The 19,039-nt window shown below is 23.9% G+C and overlaps 1 protein-coding gene across 3 annotated transcripts in view; it reads left to right on the forward strand.

Moving 5' to 3' along the window:
- Nucleotides 1-19,039, forward strand: part of LOC117181397 (multidrug resistance-associated protein 7) — a 145,310-nt gene that overhangs the window by 57,981 nt on the left and 68,290 nt on the right. For 2 of the 3 annotated variants that reach the window (XM_033374009.1, XM_033374010.1), the window contains 2 exons: nucleotides 9,070-9,209; nucleotides 9,289-9,754. The exons of the other annotated variant lie outside the window; for it this stretch is intronic. In XM_033374009.1, coding sequence (XP_033229900.1) covers nucleotides 9,070-9,209; nucleotides 9,289-9,406 — 258 coding nt within the window. In that variant the 3' untranslated portion in view covers nucleotides 9,407-9,754. Of the gene's footprint in view, nucleotides 1-9,069; nucleotides 9,210-9,288; nucleotides 9,755-19,039 lie in introns of those variants that run through there. 3 annotated transcript variants of the gene reach the window in all.

Genomic DNA, 19,039 nt, shown 5'->3' on the forward strand with positions numbered 1-19,039 from the left:
CTTTTTTATCAAAATGATTCTTTTTGGTTGTAAATTCAATTATTCTATTTAAAGACTCATCATTTTCGTTGAACATTTATATTTTTTGGATTGAAATCAAACTATTCCAGTTGAAGATTCATCATTTTACTTGAAAATTCATTACTTTGGTTTAAAAATATACTATTTTGTTCTAAATTAGTATTTTTTTAGCTAGATAAATTAATTATTTTTGCTGAATATTTAAATATTCCAGTTGAAGATTCGTCGCTTTAGTTGAAAAATTATCACATTGTTTTAAAATAAAACAATTCTGTTAAAAATAAGTTTTTTTTGGTGAATATTATTTTTTTACTGAAAATTTAAATATTTTATTTTTGCTTAAAAATTCAGTTTTCCAGTTGAAAATTAAACTGTTTTGTTGAAAATTCATGTATTTTGTTGAAATATTGCCTTTTAACAAAATATTAATGGGTTTAGCTTATGACTAATCATTTTAATTGAAAATTAATCTTTTTGGTTGAAAAATAAACTATTTGGTTGTGAATTCATTTTTTCTTTAACGGGAAATTAAATGTTTTTACCTAATACTTAACTATTTCTGTAGAAACGGGTTTAAAATTCAACTATTTTATTGAAGATTAATTATTTATACTGAAGATGTAACTATTCCAATTGAATATTCCCTCAATTTATTAAAAAATACATCCTTTGGTTGAAAATACAATTTTTTAAACTAAAATTTAAATATTTAATTTTTGGTTGACAAATTGTCTTCTTTTTTTTAAATTCGTATCTTTTGATAGAAATTAATCTTCTTGGTTTAAAATTAACATTTTTGGTTGTAAATTTAATTATTCCAGTTTAAAGATTCATCATTTTAGTGAAAAATTTTATTTTTTTATGTGGAAATTCAACTATTTTTTTCACAATTCATGTATTTTTTTGAAAAATCGCCCTTTTTTGATAAAGATTAATTTGTTTTGGCTGAAAATTCATCATGTTAATTTTTAAATTTTAAATTGTTCAAAAATATAATTGGAATTCGCCCATAGAATTAAAAGTCCTTACTCAGGGTGGCCGCTGATCCTGGAAACTGGGAAAACCGGGAAATAACTGTGAATTTTATTTATTTCTTGACCGGGAAGTCTTTCAAATTTCCATAAGAAAAATCTGCCAAAGTTCGATTTAAACAGTTTTTAGAATAATTAGTTGAATTTATATCTTTTTCAATTATGAGATCATTTAGTTTACAATGCGTAATTCAAAAATCATTTACTTTGAAAATTCTTCACTTTAGATTTTTATTTTGAAGCGTATATTTATAATTTGAAGAATTTTAAATTGCAGTCTTGAAGAATTATACAACTAAAAGTTAAAATCGTTTGAAGTTAAATTTTTTTTAATAAAATACAATATTATTTTATCAACTGTAAATATAAATAAATTAATAAATAATTTAAACAATGAATCTGTACTTTAAGTATTAAAAACTGAACAATAATTTATTTAATAAAACTCTTTTGAATTCGTTTAGAGTTTAATAATTTTCAGATTTTTACTGTTTCAATTTGAAAGTTTTAGTCATTAAAAAAATGCAAAGATGCGATTGAAACGTTATAAACTATTTTTATCTTACAAATAACTTAAAAATGATATATTTGTAATTAAAGGATTTAATTAAATGGAAAATATTGTTTCAATCTAAATTATTCACTTTTTAACCCATTTAATATGAATGTTCTTAATTAAGAAAAATAATAATGATTTAATATTTAGCAATATTTCACTGTTAATTTAATACGAATAAATTAAAGCCAATCATTTAAAAGTAAATAATTTGAAATTTAATTGTTTGACATACAAAACTTTGGTTTAAAAATTTTTTTAAAGCTTTTAAACTTTTAACGTTACAATTTTTATTGTTCTATTTAAAAAATGCTTAATTTCTAAGCGAAAGTGTTGAATTTTTATGTAGAAATAATAATTGGAAATTTATTATTTGTAGAAAAAATTTGAGTAATGTTAAGAGATATTTAGAAGTTCTGCAAAGATTAAAAATTAATTTAAAACTTGAAATGATGTTAAGTAATTGAAATGAAGTCTATGAAAATTGTTTTCAGAACTACTAAAAATATTTTCAAATGAATGTAATTTTTCCTACAATTTTTAGAAAATTCTGCAAATTTTGTTTAAATATTTGAAATCTTCCAGGGTCTGTAAACAATTTTGGAAATCTCTTAAACTCTTTTTAAATATTCTTATCAAATAATTTTTCAAAATGAAAAGTTATATCCAATTTCCCTAGGAATATTAAGAAAATGTTTTTATTCTTTTGGAGTCTTTCACAATTCTGAAAAAGCGTCTAAATTTTTTGTTAGAAATCTGCCAAAATCTACATTTTGTTTTAAAAAATTATGTTGTGGACATTTGTACCACGGTACGAATAGTTGATTTTTTCGGCACACACACTTACTTTAAATTATTTCATATAATTTCAAGTTCTAAATTAATTTTGAATCTTTATAAAACTTCTAAATATCTCTTAAAATTACTCTAATTTTTTCTACAAATAATAAGTATTCAATTGTTATTTATAAATCCAAATTTGAAGACAACTTTTTTTAATTCGCAGGATTTGCTAAAAGCTCTAGGACAAATTTTATTAATTTTGAAAGCTATTTAAAAGTTCTGAAAATTTTTTTAATAATTTTAAGTTTGAAAAAATGTAAAACAACTTCTAGATTTCTCAAGATTTTGAAATAAAGTTTTAAAGTTTTTCGAAGTTGCTTAAACTATTTAAAATGAAAATAATATAACTTCTGATTCTAAAACCGGGAATTGAATTTAAAAGCTGGGATTTTGCTCCTGATTGTAGTAAAATTTAAGTTTTCATTATTTTAGTAATTTTACTAAATTTAGAAAATTGATTTCTACTTTATCTACAGTTGTAGGGCATATTAGTGGATTTGAATTTTGGTTTGACTGTTAAAACAGTTTCTGAAGGGGTTGCCTACTCGGTTTTTGTGTATGCACTTGATTTCAAAAGGTTGCGAAATAATTCTAAAGATTTTAGAATATTTTAGAGCTTTATAATATTTAAAAGGATTTTGAACATTATAAAAAAGCGTTCACGAATTTTAAAGACTTAAAAAGGATTGGAGAATTTGAACAAAGCGTTTAGACAAGATTTCAATGATTTGACACAAAGATTTTGAATATTTCACAAAGATTCTAAAACTTTCAAAATATTACAAATATTTTTAATGATTTCAGATTGAATACAAAAGGTTTTACAAAGATTTCAAAGATTGCTTACAAATTTTCAATCAAAGATTTCAAAAGGTGTACTAGATTTCAAAGATTTCGTAACATTTTAAAGATTTTAAACGATTAAAAAATTGTTTAGAACATTTCACAAATATTTCACAGATTATAAATATTTTAATCATTTCAAATGAATACCAAAGATTTTACAAATATTTAAAAGATTTCATAAAGTTTTCAAATTCAAAGATTTAAAAACCAGATTTTCAAGGATTTTAAAACATTTCAAAGATTTTAAACAATTTCAAAATGTTTAAATAAATTTGAGGTTTCAACAGGTTTCAATGATTTCAAACTAACACAAAAGATTTCACAACCATAGATTAAAGAAAGATTTCACAAATATTTTAAAGATTTTAAAACATTTTACAGAATTTTCATAAATTTCAAGGATTTCAAAGATTTTACAAAATTTTAAAAAGATTTCAAATCTTTTAATGATTTTAAATGAATTCAAAAAATTGTAAATATTTTTAAAAGATTTCATAAAAATTTCATAAAGTTTTCAAATTCAAAGATTAAAAAAACAGATTTCAAGGATTTGAAAACATTTTAAAGATTTTAAATGATTACAAATTTCTTAAAAGATTTCGAAAATTTTTTAAATATTTCAAAATATTTGATAAAGATTTCCAATATTTTAATAATTTCAAAAACAAAAGGTTTCACAAATATTTCAAAGATTTTATAAAAATTTCATGAAAAAATCATAAAGTTTTCAAATTCAAAGATTTAAAATTTGGTACAGTATACCAGATTTCAAAACATTTAAAAGATTTTCAATGTTTTTTAAAGTTTAGAAGATTTCAAAAGGTTGCAAAAATTTTACAAAGATATCAAACATTTTAAAACTTTCAGAATATTTTAAGGATTTCAAAGATTTTAAATAATTTCAAAATTTTGAGAAAATTTCAAAATATTTCACAAAGATTTGCAATATTTCAATGCTTTCAAAAGAATTAAATAATTTAAAATATTTTAATGGTTACTTTAAAATTCGAAATGATTTTAAATAATTTAAAATAAGTGGCTAAGATTATCGACACATTCCCGCTGTTCGTACCCATATTTTGGTGCAAATAGTCCACGGCCTAATTTAAAACCAAATATAAATTTTGGCAGATATCAAGCATAAAATCTAGAATTTTTTTTAAGAATTGCGAAAGACTTCAGAGAAATAAAAAACATTTCCTGGAAAAATTGAAAATGATTTTTTATTTTGAAAAATTGATTTGAAGAGAAAATTTAAAATATTTATAATATTATTAACAATGAATATGGAAGATTTTAAGGAATTTTTTTAATTTGGCAGAATTAAAAAAAAAAACTTATGAAAAACTTTAGGAAAAATTCGAACTATTTTGAAAGAAGTTTAGAAGTTCTGAAAAAATAAAATGATTAGAAAAATTTAATCGTTCAATTTTTAATGTTTCTAGCTTAAAATTGCTTAAAATGATATAATTTTGAACAATTTTAAATACATTTATTAATTCGTCAATTTAGATCATTGAAAATGATAGCTTGGATTTATATTTTTGGAACCGAATCTGAATCTTTTAACTCTATAATCTATACGATTTTATAATGTTTAATTTGCGAGTTTAATTGCATTTGAATACAAATTTTCAGAAGAAAAATCTGCCAAAGTTCGATTTCAACAGTTTTTTAAATAATTAGTTGAATTGATATCCTTTTCAATTATAATATCATTCAGTTTACAATGCGTAATTCAAAAATCTTTTACCTTAAAAAATCCACATTTTAGATTATTATTTTTAAGCGTATATTTTTAATTTACAGAATTTTAAAGCGCAGCCTTGAAGAATTACGCAATTAAAAATTAAAAGCGTTTGAAGTTGAAAATTTTTGATAAAAAAACAGTATTATTTTATGAACTATGAATCTAAATAAATGAATACATAATTTTTCAAATGAATCTGTACTTTAAGTATTGAAAACTGAACAATAATTCGTTTGATAAAACGTTTCTAAATTCGTTCAAAGCTTAAGAATTCCCAGATTGTTACTATTTTCGACTTAAAAAATAATGTAATTATAGGATATTCGTAATTAAAGGCCTCTATTAAATTAAAAATATTGTTTCAGTCCAAAATATTCAATAAACAATTTGAATCTGGATTGTTTGACATAGAAAACTTTAAATTGTTAGAATTTTAAAAAGGTTTTAAACTTTTAAAGTTATAATTTTTATTGCTCTATTTTTAAAAAAATGTTTAATTTGTAAGCGAAATTGTTGAATTTTTATGTAGCAATATTAATTGAACACTTATTATTTGTAGAAAATTTTTTAGTAATTGTAAGAGATATTTAGAAGTTTTAAAAAAATTTAAAATTAATTTAAAACTTAAAATGGTATTAAATAATTTAAACGAAGTGTGTGAATATTTTTATAGAACTTGTAAACATATTTTAAAATGAATAGAATTTTTTCCCCAATTTTTATAAAATCCTGCTAATTCAAAATAATCCTTAAAATGTGTCAGGGTCTTTTTTGACAATGTTGTAAATCTCTTAAAATATTTTTTAATATTCGGGTAAATTAACTTTTCAAAATAAAACATTTTGCATTTTCCTAGGAATACTAAGAAAATGTTTTTTTAACCTTTCAAAATTCTTCAAAAGCTTCTAAAAATTTCGGTATAAATAGTCGAATTTTTTTTGTTACACACACTTTCTTTGAATTATTTAATATCATTTCAAGTTCAAAATTCATTTTCAATCTTTGTAAAACTTTTAAATATCTCTTAAAATTAATCTAATTTTTTCTACCTGTAATAAATGTTCCATTGTTATTTATAAATCCAAATTTGAAGGACATTTTTGTTAATTCACAGAATTTTTATTTTTTAATGTTTCTAGCCTAAAAGAACGTAATAATATAATTTTGAAATTTTTTGAAGTTCATTGATTAATTCCTCAATTTAGAGTATTCAAAATGTTAACGTGGATTTATATTTTCTGAACTTAATCTACATTTTTGAACTCTATAATTTATGAATGTTGAAAATTCTGAATTTTGCAGTTTATCTGCATTACATTTAAAACGTTTAAATTATTGAGCATTTGAATTCAAAATTTTTGAATTGAAAAACCGTTAACTTTCAATTTTAAAACTTAAAAATTCAAGAGTTCCACTTTGAGTTCTTTAATTTGTTGTTTATTTTTTATTGCCTTAATATGAAAAGTGTTAGCAATAGAGTATATCATTTTGTTCCTGAAGGTTTTCTCTTTTAAAACAAATTATTTTATTGTAAATATTAAATGTGAATACTGGGCATTATTTAATATATTCCAAATCTTCGTACTTTAGATAATAAAAAAATGATATCCTAATATATTTTTAAGTTTAAAAAAATGAACTAAAATGATAAATTTTATAGAAATTTAATTAACTTTAATGAATTCATTAAAAAAATTGCTTTTCGGCATAACTCTTTTCATGAAATTTAGCTTAAGATTTAGGGCAAAAAGGGAATTTTCATTATGCTTGTTTTTAAATTAAACATGAACTAAAGGATCTTATTCTAAGTAAGAAATCGCAACATAGGAACAAAGTTTTAAAAATAATTTATAAATTGCTATTTTATCCATATAACATTGATTTATTCTCGTCTATCATCTATCATTCTCGTGCATTTAGGTTTTAAATTATTGATCATAATTATTTAAATCGAATATAGAGAAAAGAATGATTAATAAATGTTTATTTTTATTTTTAATGTTTAAATTATGTCTTTTAAAGAATAATTTAATGAAGGTATTAATTATTTTACAGTTTTGGATGACTGTAATGTAATAAAAAGAATCAAGCTTATCGTGGGTGAAATTTTATAAATTTTTTTATAATTTTATAGTACTTTTTTCAAATTTTCTATATTTTTTTTGTAATTTTGCTACCAAACGGATAATAAGACTTTGGGAAAATTCAAATTTATTCAGATATTTTTTAAAAGGTTAATTTTAAGTTTTGAAGATTTTAAAATATGTCGAAAAAGAATCTGAAAAATTTAAAATAATTTTTTCGGATTAAATGTTTTTTTATTTGTAGAAGTTTCAGTAGTTTTGAAAATAATCGAGAATAATTAAAATCTTGAGAAGATTCCGTAAAATTTAAAACGAAATGTACATTTTTTATGATTTAAAATGAAAATGAGAAGTCTTTTAAGATTTTTTAAAGGTTTTAGGAGAACAGTAAAATTGTCCCAAGATTCCTGTTATAATTTTAAATGATTTATATATTTTAAAGAAGGGATTTTAAACTAAAATTAAATCAAAATTACAACAAAATTCTATTATGCTTAATAAATATTTTCAAATATTCAAACATTTCCAAGTTATTTTTAAAATTGTTAAAAATTCCATTTTTTCAATGTAGATTGTTGAAGATTTTGAAACAGGAAGCTGGATTAAAATTACGAAAGGTTTTAAGAGAATAAAAATTTTTTCTTCAGATTCCCAGAAAAATGTTAAATGATTTTTTATTGTGAAAAATTAAGCTTAGGATAATTTTTAAAAAGATTTCAAAGAATTTCCAAACAAATTTCGAAAAATAATCTGGGAGTCTTGAAGGCAAATTTGGTTGCCTTTAAAATATTTGAAGAAAAATTGGAAATATTTTAAAAGACATTTCGAACGTTCAGATATATTAAAAAGATTTTTAAAAAAGGTTTAATTTTGATAATTATAAAAAGTTGGAGAAAAATGTAGATTTTTTACAATTTTGTAAAAAAGAAGGTTTTTATGAATATGGAAAGGTTTTTAGAAAATCAAACAATATTTTCTAGATTATTAGGAAAATTTAAAGTCATATTCTCGAAAATTCCAGTTCATTTTTTCTTTATTTTGCAGAATTTAAAAAAATGGTTGTTTAAAAAAAATTCAAGTTTAAAAAAATGAAATAAAATTATACATATTCAACAAAATTCAATTTAATTAATTAATGTTAATTAATTTTAATATTTTTTACTTTTAAATGAAATATTTTACAATTTTCATTGTTTATTTAACAGCAGTTTTTACGGTTTAATGTTTTTCTCTCTCACTTTAGGTAAAAGTTGCAACTATTATTTAATCTTAATTTTGTAGGGCTTATTTAATTCCTGAAAAGATTATCCGAAAATTTCATCGATACGTTTTTAGATAAAAAATTTGATTTAGGGATAATAAAATCGTTGTTTTTGTAAACAAAAGGTTTTTATAAATAATTTTTTAAAAATAAAAACTACCAATGAGATTTGCAGAAAATCTTTTAAGGAATAAAATAAGCGATACATCATTAGAATTAAATAAGAATTGCAACTTTTACCTACAGAGAAAAAGGGAAACATTAAACTCTAAATTGTTATTGTCAAATAAAGAAAACCCGAAATATTATTTTCAAACGTTCACCTCGAGTTCTTTTCCAAAATTAGTTATAATTAACATTAGCATATTTTCCTCCATTTTATAAATCATTTTAACAAGGTCCATTTTTTGAAATTGAAATAACATATGATATTAATAAATAAGGATGCACATTTTTTTAATTAAAACATATAATTTATTTATTAAAATATTTGAAAATACGAAATGATTCTAAATTAATAAATAAAATAAATATAATATAATAAAAAATGTTATAAAAATGTAGACTATTTTCTTTTCGGATATTTAAAAATTGCGCAAATAATATGTTTAATTCCGTTTTAGTAAGCAGGGTGTTACTAAAACGGAATTTGCGTAATTTATAAAATTCTCTTCTAGATACTTTGTATCGACGAAGCGACCGCGAACGTCGATCACGAGACTGATAAAGCGATTCAAGCGACTATAAAGTCTTCCTTCAGAAGTGCGACCGTAATCACGATTGCCCACAGAATTAGAACAATCATGCACTGTGATAGGTAAATCCAATTTTTCATCATCAAATTTATGATTTTTGAGATTATCATGTATGAAAAAAAAAATTTTTTTACCATCCAGAGTTTTGGTAATGGGCGATGGAGAGGTGTTAGAATTCGAGGAACCAAATTTGCTGATTCAAGACGTCAATTCCCATTTCTACAATTTGGCTTCTGAAGAATTTTCTGACAAAGAATAATTACAGAAGAATGAAGAGAAATCAGAAATGAATTTTTGCTCGAAGTTCTGCTCAATGAGATCATTTTGGACGATCAATTTTTTCACAACTTTGTCGAATTCACGGCCTTCGAGTAAATTAAGTCCGGGTGTTTAGCGTCCTGGAAATTGTATGCCCTCAAAGAAAAAATAGGGTTTTAAATATGTTCTTTGCTGAACGAAAAAGACTGCTGTTTTTTGGTAGTTTTAATATTATTTCTAATTTTTTGTATTTCTTTGAATGTAGAAAAAGAATTATTTTTAGTAATAGATGGTTAACTTTACTGTGGTAAAAGATATGAAGCTAAAATCTAAAATATTTTAAAGTTTCTCATTCTTTTTCAACTTTAAAAATTTCATTTAAATTGTTCAAATATAATAATTTAAATTTAATTTTTACTTTTATTTAAAAACCAAAAAAAGATTGAAAAGTCAGGAAATTTCTATTAGAGGCACTTCAAATAAATGGTAAGGATAGTATTTTTTAAATTTAAATTTACAATAATTTTAAGTGATAAAATATTATATGTTAAAAAATGATAAAATAAAGATTCTGCATTTTGAATGTTAATGCGTAGAAAAAATGGTCAGAGTAAAGTTTGAAAATTTTGAAAAATAATTTTGAGGCTACCCTGATATTATGCTCTTGTTAGTAATTTTAATTTCCTTGTGTTTTTATTTTATTTTTAGTTAAGAATTTTATTATTTGATTAAAAATTAGACAGTTTTATTAAAAAGTCATTCTTTTTGTTTAAAATATCTAATATTAAATTATTCGTTGAGAATTCATACTTTTAAATAGAAAACTCAATTATTTGGGTAAGGTTTGTACCACTTTTTCTTTTTTTATAATTATTGAAACCTCATTTTTTGTTGAAAAATCAATTTTTTAAACTACAATTGTTGATACTTAAAAAAATTGTATTTTACGGTTCAGAGTTGACCAACTATGTCAAAAATTGATTCGTTACAAAGTTTGAATAAACTATGAACCCAGAAATTAAATTTTGTAAAGAAATAGATAAATTTTCAACAAATAAAGATTTTTCAGTTAAGAAAATAAAAAAAATGGATAAAAATGGTTGAAATTTCAAGCCCAAAGAAGATTTTTTTTAACTGTTACATTTTCAACCCAAAAATATAAATTTCGCACACAAAAATTTGTTTTTACGATAAAGTAAAATGTTGAAGATTCATAACTTTAATTGAAAATTTATCTCTTTGGTTGAAAATTAAATTATTTTGTTCAAGATTTGTATTTTACTGTTCAAAGTTGTACTTTGTTAAAAAAAACATTTGTAGATAAAAATTAATTTTTTTAAATCAAAAAATACTACTAGGATAAATGTTGAACCAATTTGTTAAATTTTTTAATTTATGTTTTGTTATTTAAAGATTCATCTCTTGGACTGAAAAGTCGTTTTTTTTTAATTTTAAATTAATCTTTTACCTTAATATGTAACTTTTCCATTTTTTGTTAAAAAATTCATCTAATATTGTAGAAAACTAATTTTATTTGGTTGAAATTCACATTTTTTGGTTTCAAGTGCAACTGGTTTTAAAAAAATCGACTTTTAATGTGAAAGTTTAACACTTTTTATGCATTTTTTTCACTTTCTTGACTGAAAAAACCTTTATTTGTTGAAAATTCGTCTTTGTGGTTAGAAAATTTAATTTCTGGACTAATAGTTTTTTTTAACTTTGTTAAAAATTCTTTTTTGGTTTAAGATTTACTATTTTAATGGAAAATTCATATCCTTGGCATAAAATTAATATTTTGGGCTTGAAAATTTAACTGTTTTGTGGAAAGTTGGCCTTCCGTGTTGAAAATTTGTATTTTTCGGTTCAAAGCTGACCTACTTTGTTAAAAAAACAAAATAATTTTCTGAGATGCAGATTCACCATTTTAGTTGAAAATTCAACTATTTTGTTCAAATGTATTTTTTTTTTAAATTTTAAATTGAGTTTTTACCTGGAAATGTAACTTTTCTATTTTTTGCTAGAAATTGATCTTTTTTATTTAAAAATTCGTATGTTTAGATAAAAAAATTCATGCTTTTGGATTTAAAATTCATCTTGTATGTTGAGAATTAAACTTTATTCTAAAAGAATTCAATTATTTTTTTGAAAATCCAACTGCGTTTGTTTGAAGTTTATTTTTTTTCAAATTTGATCATTTGGGTAAAAATTCGTCTTTTGTATGTTAAAAATGTATTAATTTGGTCAGAAATTTAATTATTTTGTTGAAAATTTAATTTTTTAATGCAACATCTTAAATTAGCTTAAAATTCGATAACTCAAACAAATTTCATCCCACTCTATATTTTTCAATCTCACAACATACGGAATTAAACGTGCTTTGATTATATGAACAGAAAAAAATATTGGAAGAAATAAATGTAATTAAATTATTGTTAAAGTTGAAAACAAATCGGGAATAAATTAGAAACTTGGAAATATTTTCGATTGTGGCACCATGATTCTTCTGAGAAAATTCAAATTTAATATATGAAAAATAACTTTTTTTATACAAATTATTAATAAAAGTTGATATTTCATTCCTAAAATTAAGCAAAAGTTTCAGTCATTCTGTTTGAAAAGAAAAAATTATATTTTTTAAGGAGGGTCAGGTTTTCTTGCATAGTTCTGAATTTCACAACCATACAATTATTATTTACTGAAAAACGTTTCAAATTTCATATTTTCAATAGTTTTTCATTTTTTACAGCCAAAAATAACAGAAACAATTTTTCAAAATGAAAAAACAAAAATTTTTAGAGAAGAATCGTATCCTATTTTTTTAATTCAAGTGTTTTTGATTAAAATTTTATCGGTTGAAGTTTCTTCTCTTTGGGTGTAAATTTAACTATTTTGTTTAGAATTTCTCTGTTGCTTACTTTTTTTTTATTTTTTCAATGAAAATTGATCTTTTTTATTTGAAAAATGATATGTTTTGTTAAAACTTCATCCTTTTTAGTTGAAGTTAACGGCTTTTAATTAAAAATATTTTTTGGTTGAAATATCAACTATTATACTTTACGCTGAAGATTGATCTCTTTGGTTAATTTTAAAATAAAATTTTAATTTAAAAATAAACTAAAATTTGGTATTTTAAAATAAATTATTTTTGAAAAAATCTGTTTTTTTTTTCATTAAAAATTGATTAACTGAAAATTTAATTTGTCCATTTCTGTATAGAAATTTGCCTCTTTTAGTTTAAAAATCAATTGTTTAGACGGAAATCAATGTATTTAATAAAAAATGTATCTCTTTTGGCTCAAAATTAATCTTTGTCTTAAAAAATTAATGTTTTTGGTCGAAAAATAATTTTTTCTGTTGAAAATATAACTGATTTTTAAAAATTCTTTCATCTTTTTTCAAAAATTGATCTTTTTAGTTGAAAACTCAACTATGTGTTTGAAAAGTAATTTTTCCTAGCAATTTATTCTTCTTGTTTGTCAATTAATTTATTTTGGTTAAAAATTCATTTCTTTGGTTAAAAATTCAAATACTTTGAAACAATTTCATTACTTTGTTAACAACCTTTTTTTAAAATAAATTTTTCAGTTGAAAATTTGACTTTTTGGTAGAAAATTCATCTTCGTTTGTAAATTAATTTTTTTGGGTCAAAAATTCATTATTTTTGGTTAAAAATTGAAGCATTTTGTTTACAACTTCTTTTTTTGGATCAAAATTATTTTTGAACCAATAATTGAACTATTTCATTTTTGGTTATTTTTTTAATTTAAAAGTTAAGTATTTTATTTAAAATTCGTCTTTTTTGTTTAAATTCAACTGTATTATTTTAAATATTAAAATATTTTTAGTTAGGAATATAAACTATTTAATTTGTTGTTGCAAATTCATATTTTTTAGTCAAACTTATACTATTTTGTTATTGAAAATTGAACTATATTGTTAAAAATTCGATTTTTTAATATAAAAATTTCGCTATTCTATTCTTGTTGAAATTTCGTTTTCTTTAAGTTATAAATTTACCTTGTTTAATTAGAGGTTTAAATATTTAGTTGAAAATTTATTTATTTTCTTAAAAATTTGTCTTTCTAGTAGAAACTTAATTAGTTGAAAATTCTACGATTTGGTAACAAAATAAAAGATGTAATAGTAACTAAAATATTTTTTGTCCTAAAACTGAATGGCTTGCTCTTTAATTTATTTAACCAATAAACTATAAACTTTTATTAATATATTGTATAAAAAAATCTATTTTTCATTTACTAAATTTTATTTTTTGCGGAACTCAGACCCGGTAAAATCCCCCATTATTAAAAAACGGATTTTAACCATAAATTCAGATTTCCACTATATTTAAAAAAAATTATTTTTTCACTGTAAAAAAGTTACATGGAAAAATTAATTTTTATGTCCTGGAAAAACTTAAAAAATCCTGCAATTTTTATTTGGGTTAAGTATAATTTTATATTGTGTCTAATGATAAAGATACAAAATGATCGACCAACCTATCTTGGATCGGTCAAACCAATATGTTTTTTTCTATGACTGTAAAATATTGTATAGTGTGTATCAACTAAGGAAAAGTATTTTAATAAAAAATTACTAAATGGAAACCAAAGTTTACTTTTTTATTTTTTAGTTTATTTTTTATTTCATCCTTTTTAATTAGGGATAGTGGTCCTAAGTCGACACTGTGGGTTAAGTCGACTTTACTTTTCGCTTGACAGCGTGAGCGGTGTATACATTTTTCGTGCAAACGGAATTCCATTTTCTTCTATTCTTGTGAAGCAGCTACATGTTTGTAAATATTTTAAAAAGTTTAATCGATTTAGTGCCTTGATTTCTGTGTAATGTGTGCTTTCGCCCGATAAAGTTGATTTTTCATTTGGATTTGTTTCGTGTGCGTAATAACATGAAATTTGTAAATATTTTTAGTGGTCCTGAGTCGGCAAAAAGTGGTTTGTCCTGAGTCGGCACTAAGTGAGTTGTCCTGAGTCGGCACCAAGTGATAGTCCTGAGTCGGCATCTTTCTTTTTGTTCGCTTTTGCTTTTATTTTACTTTGTTGTTTTTCAATTCCATGTAACTCGTTTCTTTTGTTTTGTAGTGATTTGACTGCATGTTGCTTGTCTCTGGTAGTTTTTCTTTTTTCTCTGATTTGTGTTCTCATTGACTTTTCGCTGATTTTATTTTCTTGTAGTCATAGGACGCAATAACAAACGCAAGAAGCTAAAGCGTGATCCCCTTGCCTCGCGACGCTCAATTGGGATCAGGAACAAAGTGTGCCGACTCAGGACCACCATTTCAAGAAATAGCAAAAATCGACTTCTTCACTTTGCGCTTAATTGCGACCGAAAAAATCACTCCACACTGCCTTTTTTAATGTTTGGTTGAAAATTGAATTTGAACTTTGATAAAAGTTTGATGCTTGCTAAATAACTTTTGTAACCAGGAGAATTCTTTTTTGTTACAAACGAATTTTATGATTTTTCTTCGAAACAATGATAGATACGAAAAAATGATAAGATGAAAGTTTGCACGTTTAAAAAAGTTTTACGAATATTGTATCTTGTTCTTTTGTGATATTTTTTATGGTTCATGAAAAAATTCAAAAATTACATTTTTAGGAGAAAAAACTCTCCCGGCCTTAAAAATGATTTAACCCGCATGATTCTGCTAGGACGCCTTTCATGTATTATTAGAAACTTAACCCTTATTTGCACAGTGGGAACGCAGGATCCCACCAACTTAAGATTTTTGCCATTTAATTAATTTTTAACGTATTTTGTTCGGTTTTTTTTTCATTAGCTGATTTATTGCTAAGAGAACATAAAAAAGAGCTTTTTGACATAATTGTTTATAATAATTGTTATATAAATAAACAAACTTTCAAAAATGCCTTTTTTTTTGAAATAATTCATTTGTGAAGAATCTATTCAACATAATTGACTAAAACCCCTAATCGGGGGTTTTTGGGGTCGCTGATTACGAATCTGTATTCAGAATTTCAAAATATTCATATTTAAGATGGCGGATTCAAGATAGCGGTTCCAAAATTTTGAAAAGAGATATGCGAGCTTGAAAATCTATACTCAGGGGTGTTTGGGGTCGCTGATTACGAATCTGAAGTTACTAAATTAAAATTAAAATTATTCGATCATATTTAGTTTATATTGATACGTAAATCTTCGAAATCATAGATAAGATGTTGAATACTTCGATTTCAATAATGTAGGCAATTCTGGAAGTTCGCTATCTTGAATTTGAACATTTTGAAATTCTGACTTCAGATTCGTCATCAGCGACTCCAAAAGCCTCCAAGTAGAGATTTTCAAGCTCATATATCTTTTTTTTTCAAAATTTTGAAATCGTCATCTTGAATTGAAAATTTCGAAATTCTGACATCAGTTTTATAATGAGCGACACCAAGACCCCCTGATTAAGAATTTTCAAGTAAATTCACTGAACAGAAAAATATGTACAACAATGGGTTAACCAAAATATTTAGAAAAATAAAAAAAGTTTGGTTTTTCTCGAAATGATACTTTTTTCATGTTTTCAGAATTTTAAAAAAATAATAAAAAACATTTTCTTAAAAATCCCACCTTTTTTATAAATATTTTTTTATAGCTTCAAGTAATAATATAAAGTCATCTTAAAAGCATCATGCAAGCTAAACCATTTTTGAGACTGGGAAAATTTTTTTTAGACGTGCAAACTTTTATCTTCACATTTTTTCGTATCTATCATTGTTTCAAAAAAAGTAGAAAATTCGTATGTAACAAAAAAGAATTCTTCTGGCTACAAAAGTTATTTACACAAGCAGCAAATTTACAAGATATCTTATTATCAAAGTACAAGTTCAGAAATAAAATTGACAAAAAATTTAAAGGTGTGTTTTTTGAGACGATGAAAGCTATTAGAACCGAAAAGAAAATTATAAATCTCTCAATAAACCCGAAAGTTGTAGAGGTTTAATGAAAAAAATTCGAGGTTTTTGAAAATCAAAGCAAAAAATTCAAATACGCATAACTTTTTAGAAAAAGTTCCGTTTCCAAATTGAGAAATGGATTCGGTCAACTGTTTCATTTTTATCCTGTTTACCTGTTTTTAAGCTTGTTTACACTCTGTTTTCTTTAAAAACTCTTACTGTGCCGACTTGGGACCAAATTTTGAGAAATAGAAAAATCGATTTCTTCACTCTGCGCTGCATTGCGACCGCAAAACTGACTCTGCACTGTTCTGAACGACAAAAAACTGTAGATAAGGGAGCATGGTACCTGATCCTGTTTGCCTTTTTCAATTTTTGGTTGAAAATTGAACTGTTTCATTTTAGGCCTATTCGCCTGTTTTTATCCTCTTTAATCTCCGTTTTCGTCAAAAACTCTTATTGTGCTGACTTAGGACCACCATTTTTATAAATAGGAAAAATCTATTTCTTCACTTTGCGCTCCATTGCGACCGCAAAAATCACTCCATGCTGCTCAGAACGACAAAAAACTGTAGATAAAGGATCATGGTACCTAATCCTGTTTACCTTGTTCAATTTTTGGTTGAAAATAGAACTGTTTCATTTTTAGCCTCTTAACTGTTTTTAATCCTGTTTAAACTCCATTTTCGTCAAAAACTCTTACTGTGCCGACTTAGGACCATCATTATTATAAATAGGAAAAATCTATTTCTTTCTTTTGCGCTCCATTGTGACTTCAAAAATCATTTCACATTAGGGTGGTCCAAAAATGCATTGCAAAATTTTTGTGCATGCTAGAGGGCACCAACCCCCCCCCCATTTTATTCCAAATTCGAAAAAAGTAATTCCCTAATTTTTTATTTTAACAGGTGCCGGTATTGACTTGAAGTTTCCCATGTAAAATGCATGGGGAAAAATCACTTTTTTGAGTTCTCAGAATGATTTTTAGGGTTTGAAAAAATGTGACGGGAAAGTATGGGGGCCTGTAGAGAATTATCCAACTAAGAATTTCATCTATCGGGCATATGGGTTTGACACCTCTAACACACTCCCGAGTACCTGAAAACTACCCTTATAATAAAAAATGTCAATTTTTCATGAAATAGACCTTTTGAACACTGTATTCTCGTATTTTTTCCTTAAAAATTATTACTATTGGTCCAGTGGAATATTTATTATCATTGGTTCATTAATTTTAAATTGTTTAAACAAATGGAATTTCTGAAAATAATTTTGTTATTAAAAATTATTAATATTTCTTCAGTGGAATATTTATTAACAGTGTTTGATTAATTTTATTAAAAATTTTTTTTTTAATAAACATTTTTACTTAAATATTACTGATAAATTAATTATCAATTAGTTATTAATTATTACTGATAAATATTCCACTAGACCAACAGTAATCATTTTTATTTGAAAAATATCGAAACGAAATTATTTAAACAAATTCCTTTCGTTTAAATAATTGAAAATGAATGACCTAATATTAATCAATATTCCACTAGAGCAATAGTAATCATTTTTAGGAAAAAAACAAATTAAAAAAATTATTTAAAGAAATTCCATTTGTTTAAACAACTAAAAATTAATGAAACAATGTTATTAAATCTTCCACTAGACTAACAGTAATAACTTGAAGGGGAAAAAAATTTTTCGACAAAAAATATTTAAACAAATTCCACTTGTTTAAATAATTAAAAATTAATTAACCAATGGTAATAAATATTCCATTAGACCAAAATTAATAATTTTAAGTAAAAAAAATACCAGAATACAGTGCTCAAAATGTCGATTTCATGAAGAATTGACATTTTTTGTTTTAAGGGTAGTTTTCAGAAACTCGTGGGGGTTTTGTTAGGGATGTCAAACCCATATATATGATACATGAAATTCTTCGTTGGATAATTCTCTACAGGCACCCATACTTTCCCGTTACATTTTTTCAAACCCTAAAAAATTATTCAAAAAACTCAAAAAAGTGATTTTTCCCATGCATTTTACATGGGCAACTTCAAGTCAAAACCGGCACCTGTTAAAATCGAAAAATAACTTAATAAAAAATGAGGGAATTTCTTTCTTCGGATTTGGAATGAAAATGGGGGGATCGTTGCCCTTTAAAAAATAAAAGCCTTTTTGAGCCTCCGTACTCCATATTGTTCCGAACGACAAAAAATGTAGACCAAGGATCATGGTACCTGATCCTGTTTACCTTTTTAAATTTTTGATTGAAAATTGAACTGTTTCATTTTTATCCTCTTTACCTATTTTTCATGTTGATTAATCTCCGTTTTCGTCAAAAACTCTTACTGTGCCGACTCAGGACCACCACATTTATAAATAGGAAAAATCTATTTCTGCACTTTGCTCTCCATTGCGATCGCAAAAATCACTCCACACTGCTCAGAACGACATAATTGCACGGAAAAAAAATTCTTGAGGCGAACAAGTGAATAGAGAATATATTAAACTCAAAGAAAGTGTACGCTTGGATTTGGTAAAACGTTGAGTTAGAAGAGTTACACATTTAGTTACTTTATGTAAATTGTTCTCGTAAATCAGGAATTTATACAAAATTGCTAAGTTCGAAAGTTTATTATTTTCGACAGATTATGTATAATTGTATTATCTTCAGATTAGAAAAAAAATTTAGTTGTTATAGAAATATATTA

Source organism: Belonocnema kinseyi, chromosome 10 (genome assembly GCF_010883055.1).
Source record: "Belonocnema kinseyi isolate 2016_QV_RU_SX_M_011 chromosome 10, B_treatae_v1, whole genome shotgun sequence".
Taxonomy (NCBI): Eukaryota; Metazoa; Arthropoda; class Insecta; order Hymenoptera; family Cynipidae; genus Belonocnema; species Belonocnema kinseyi.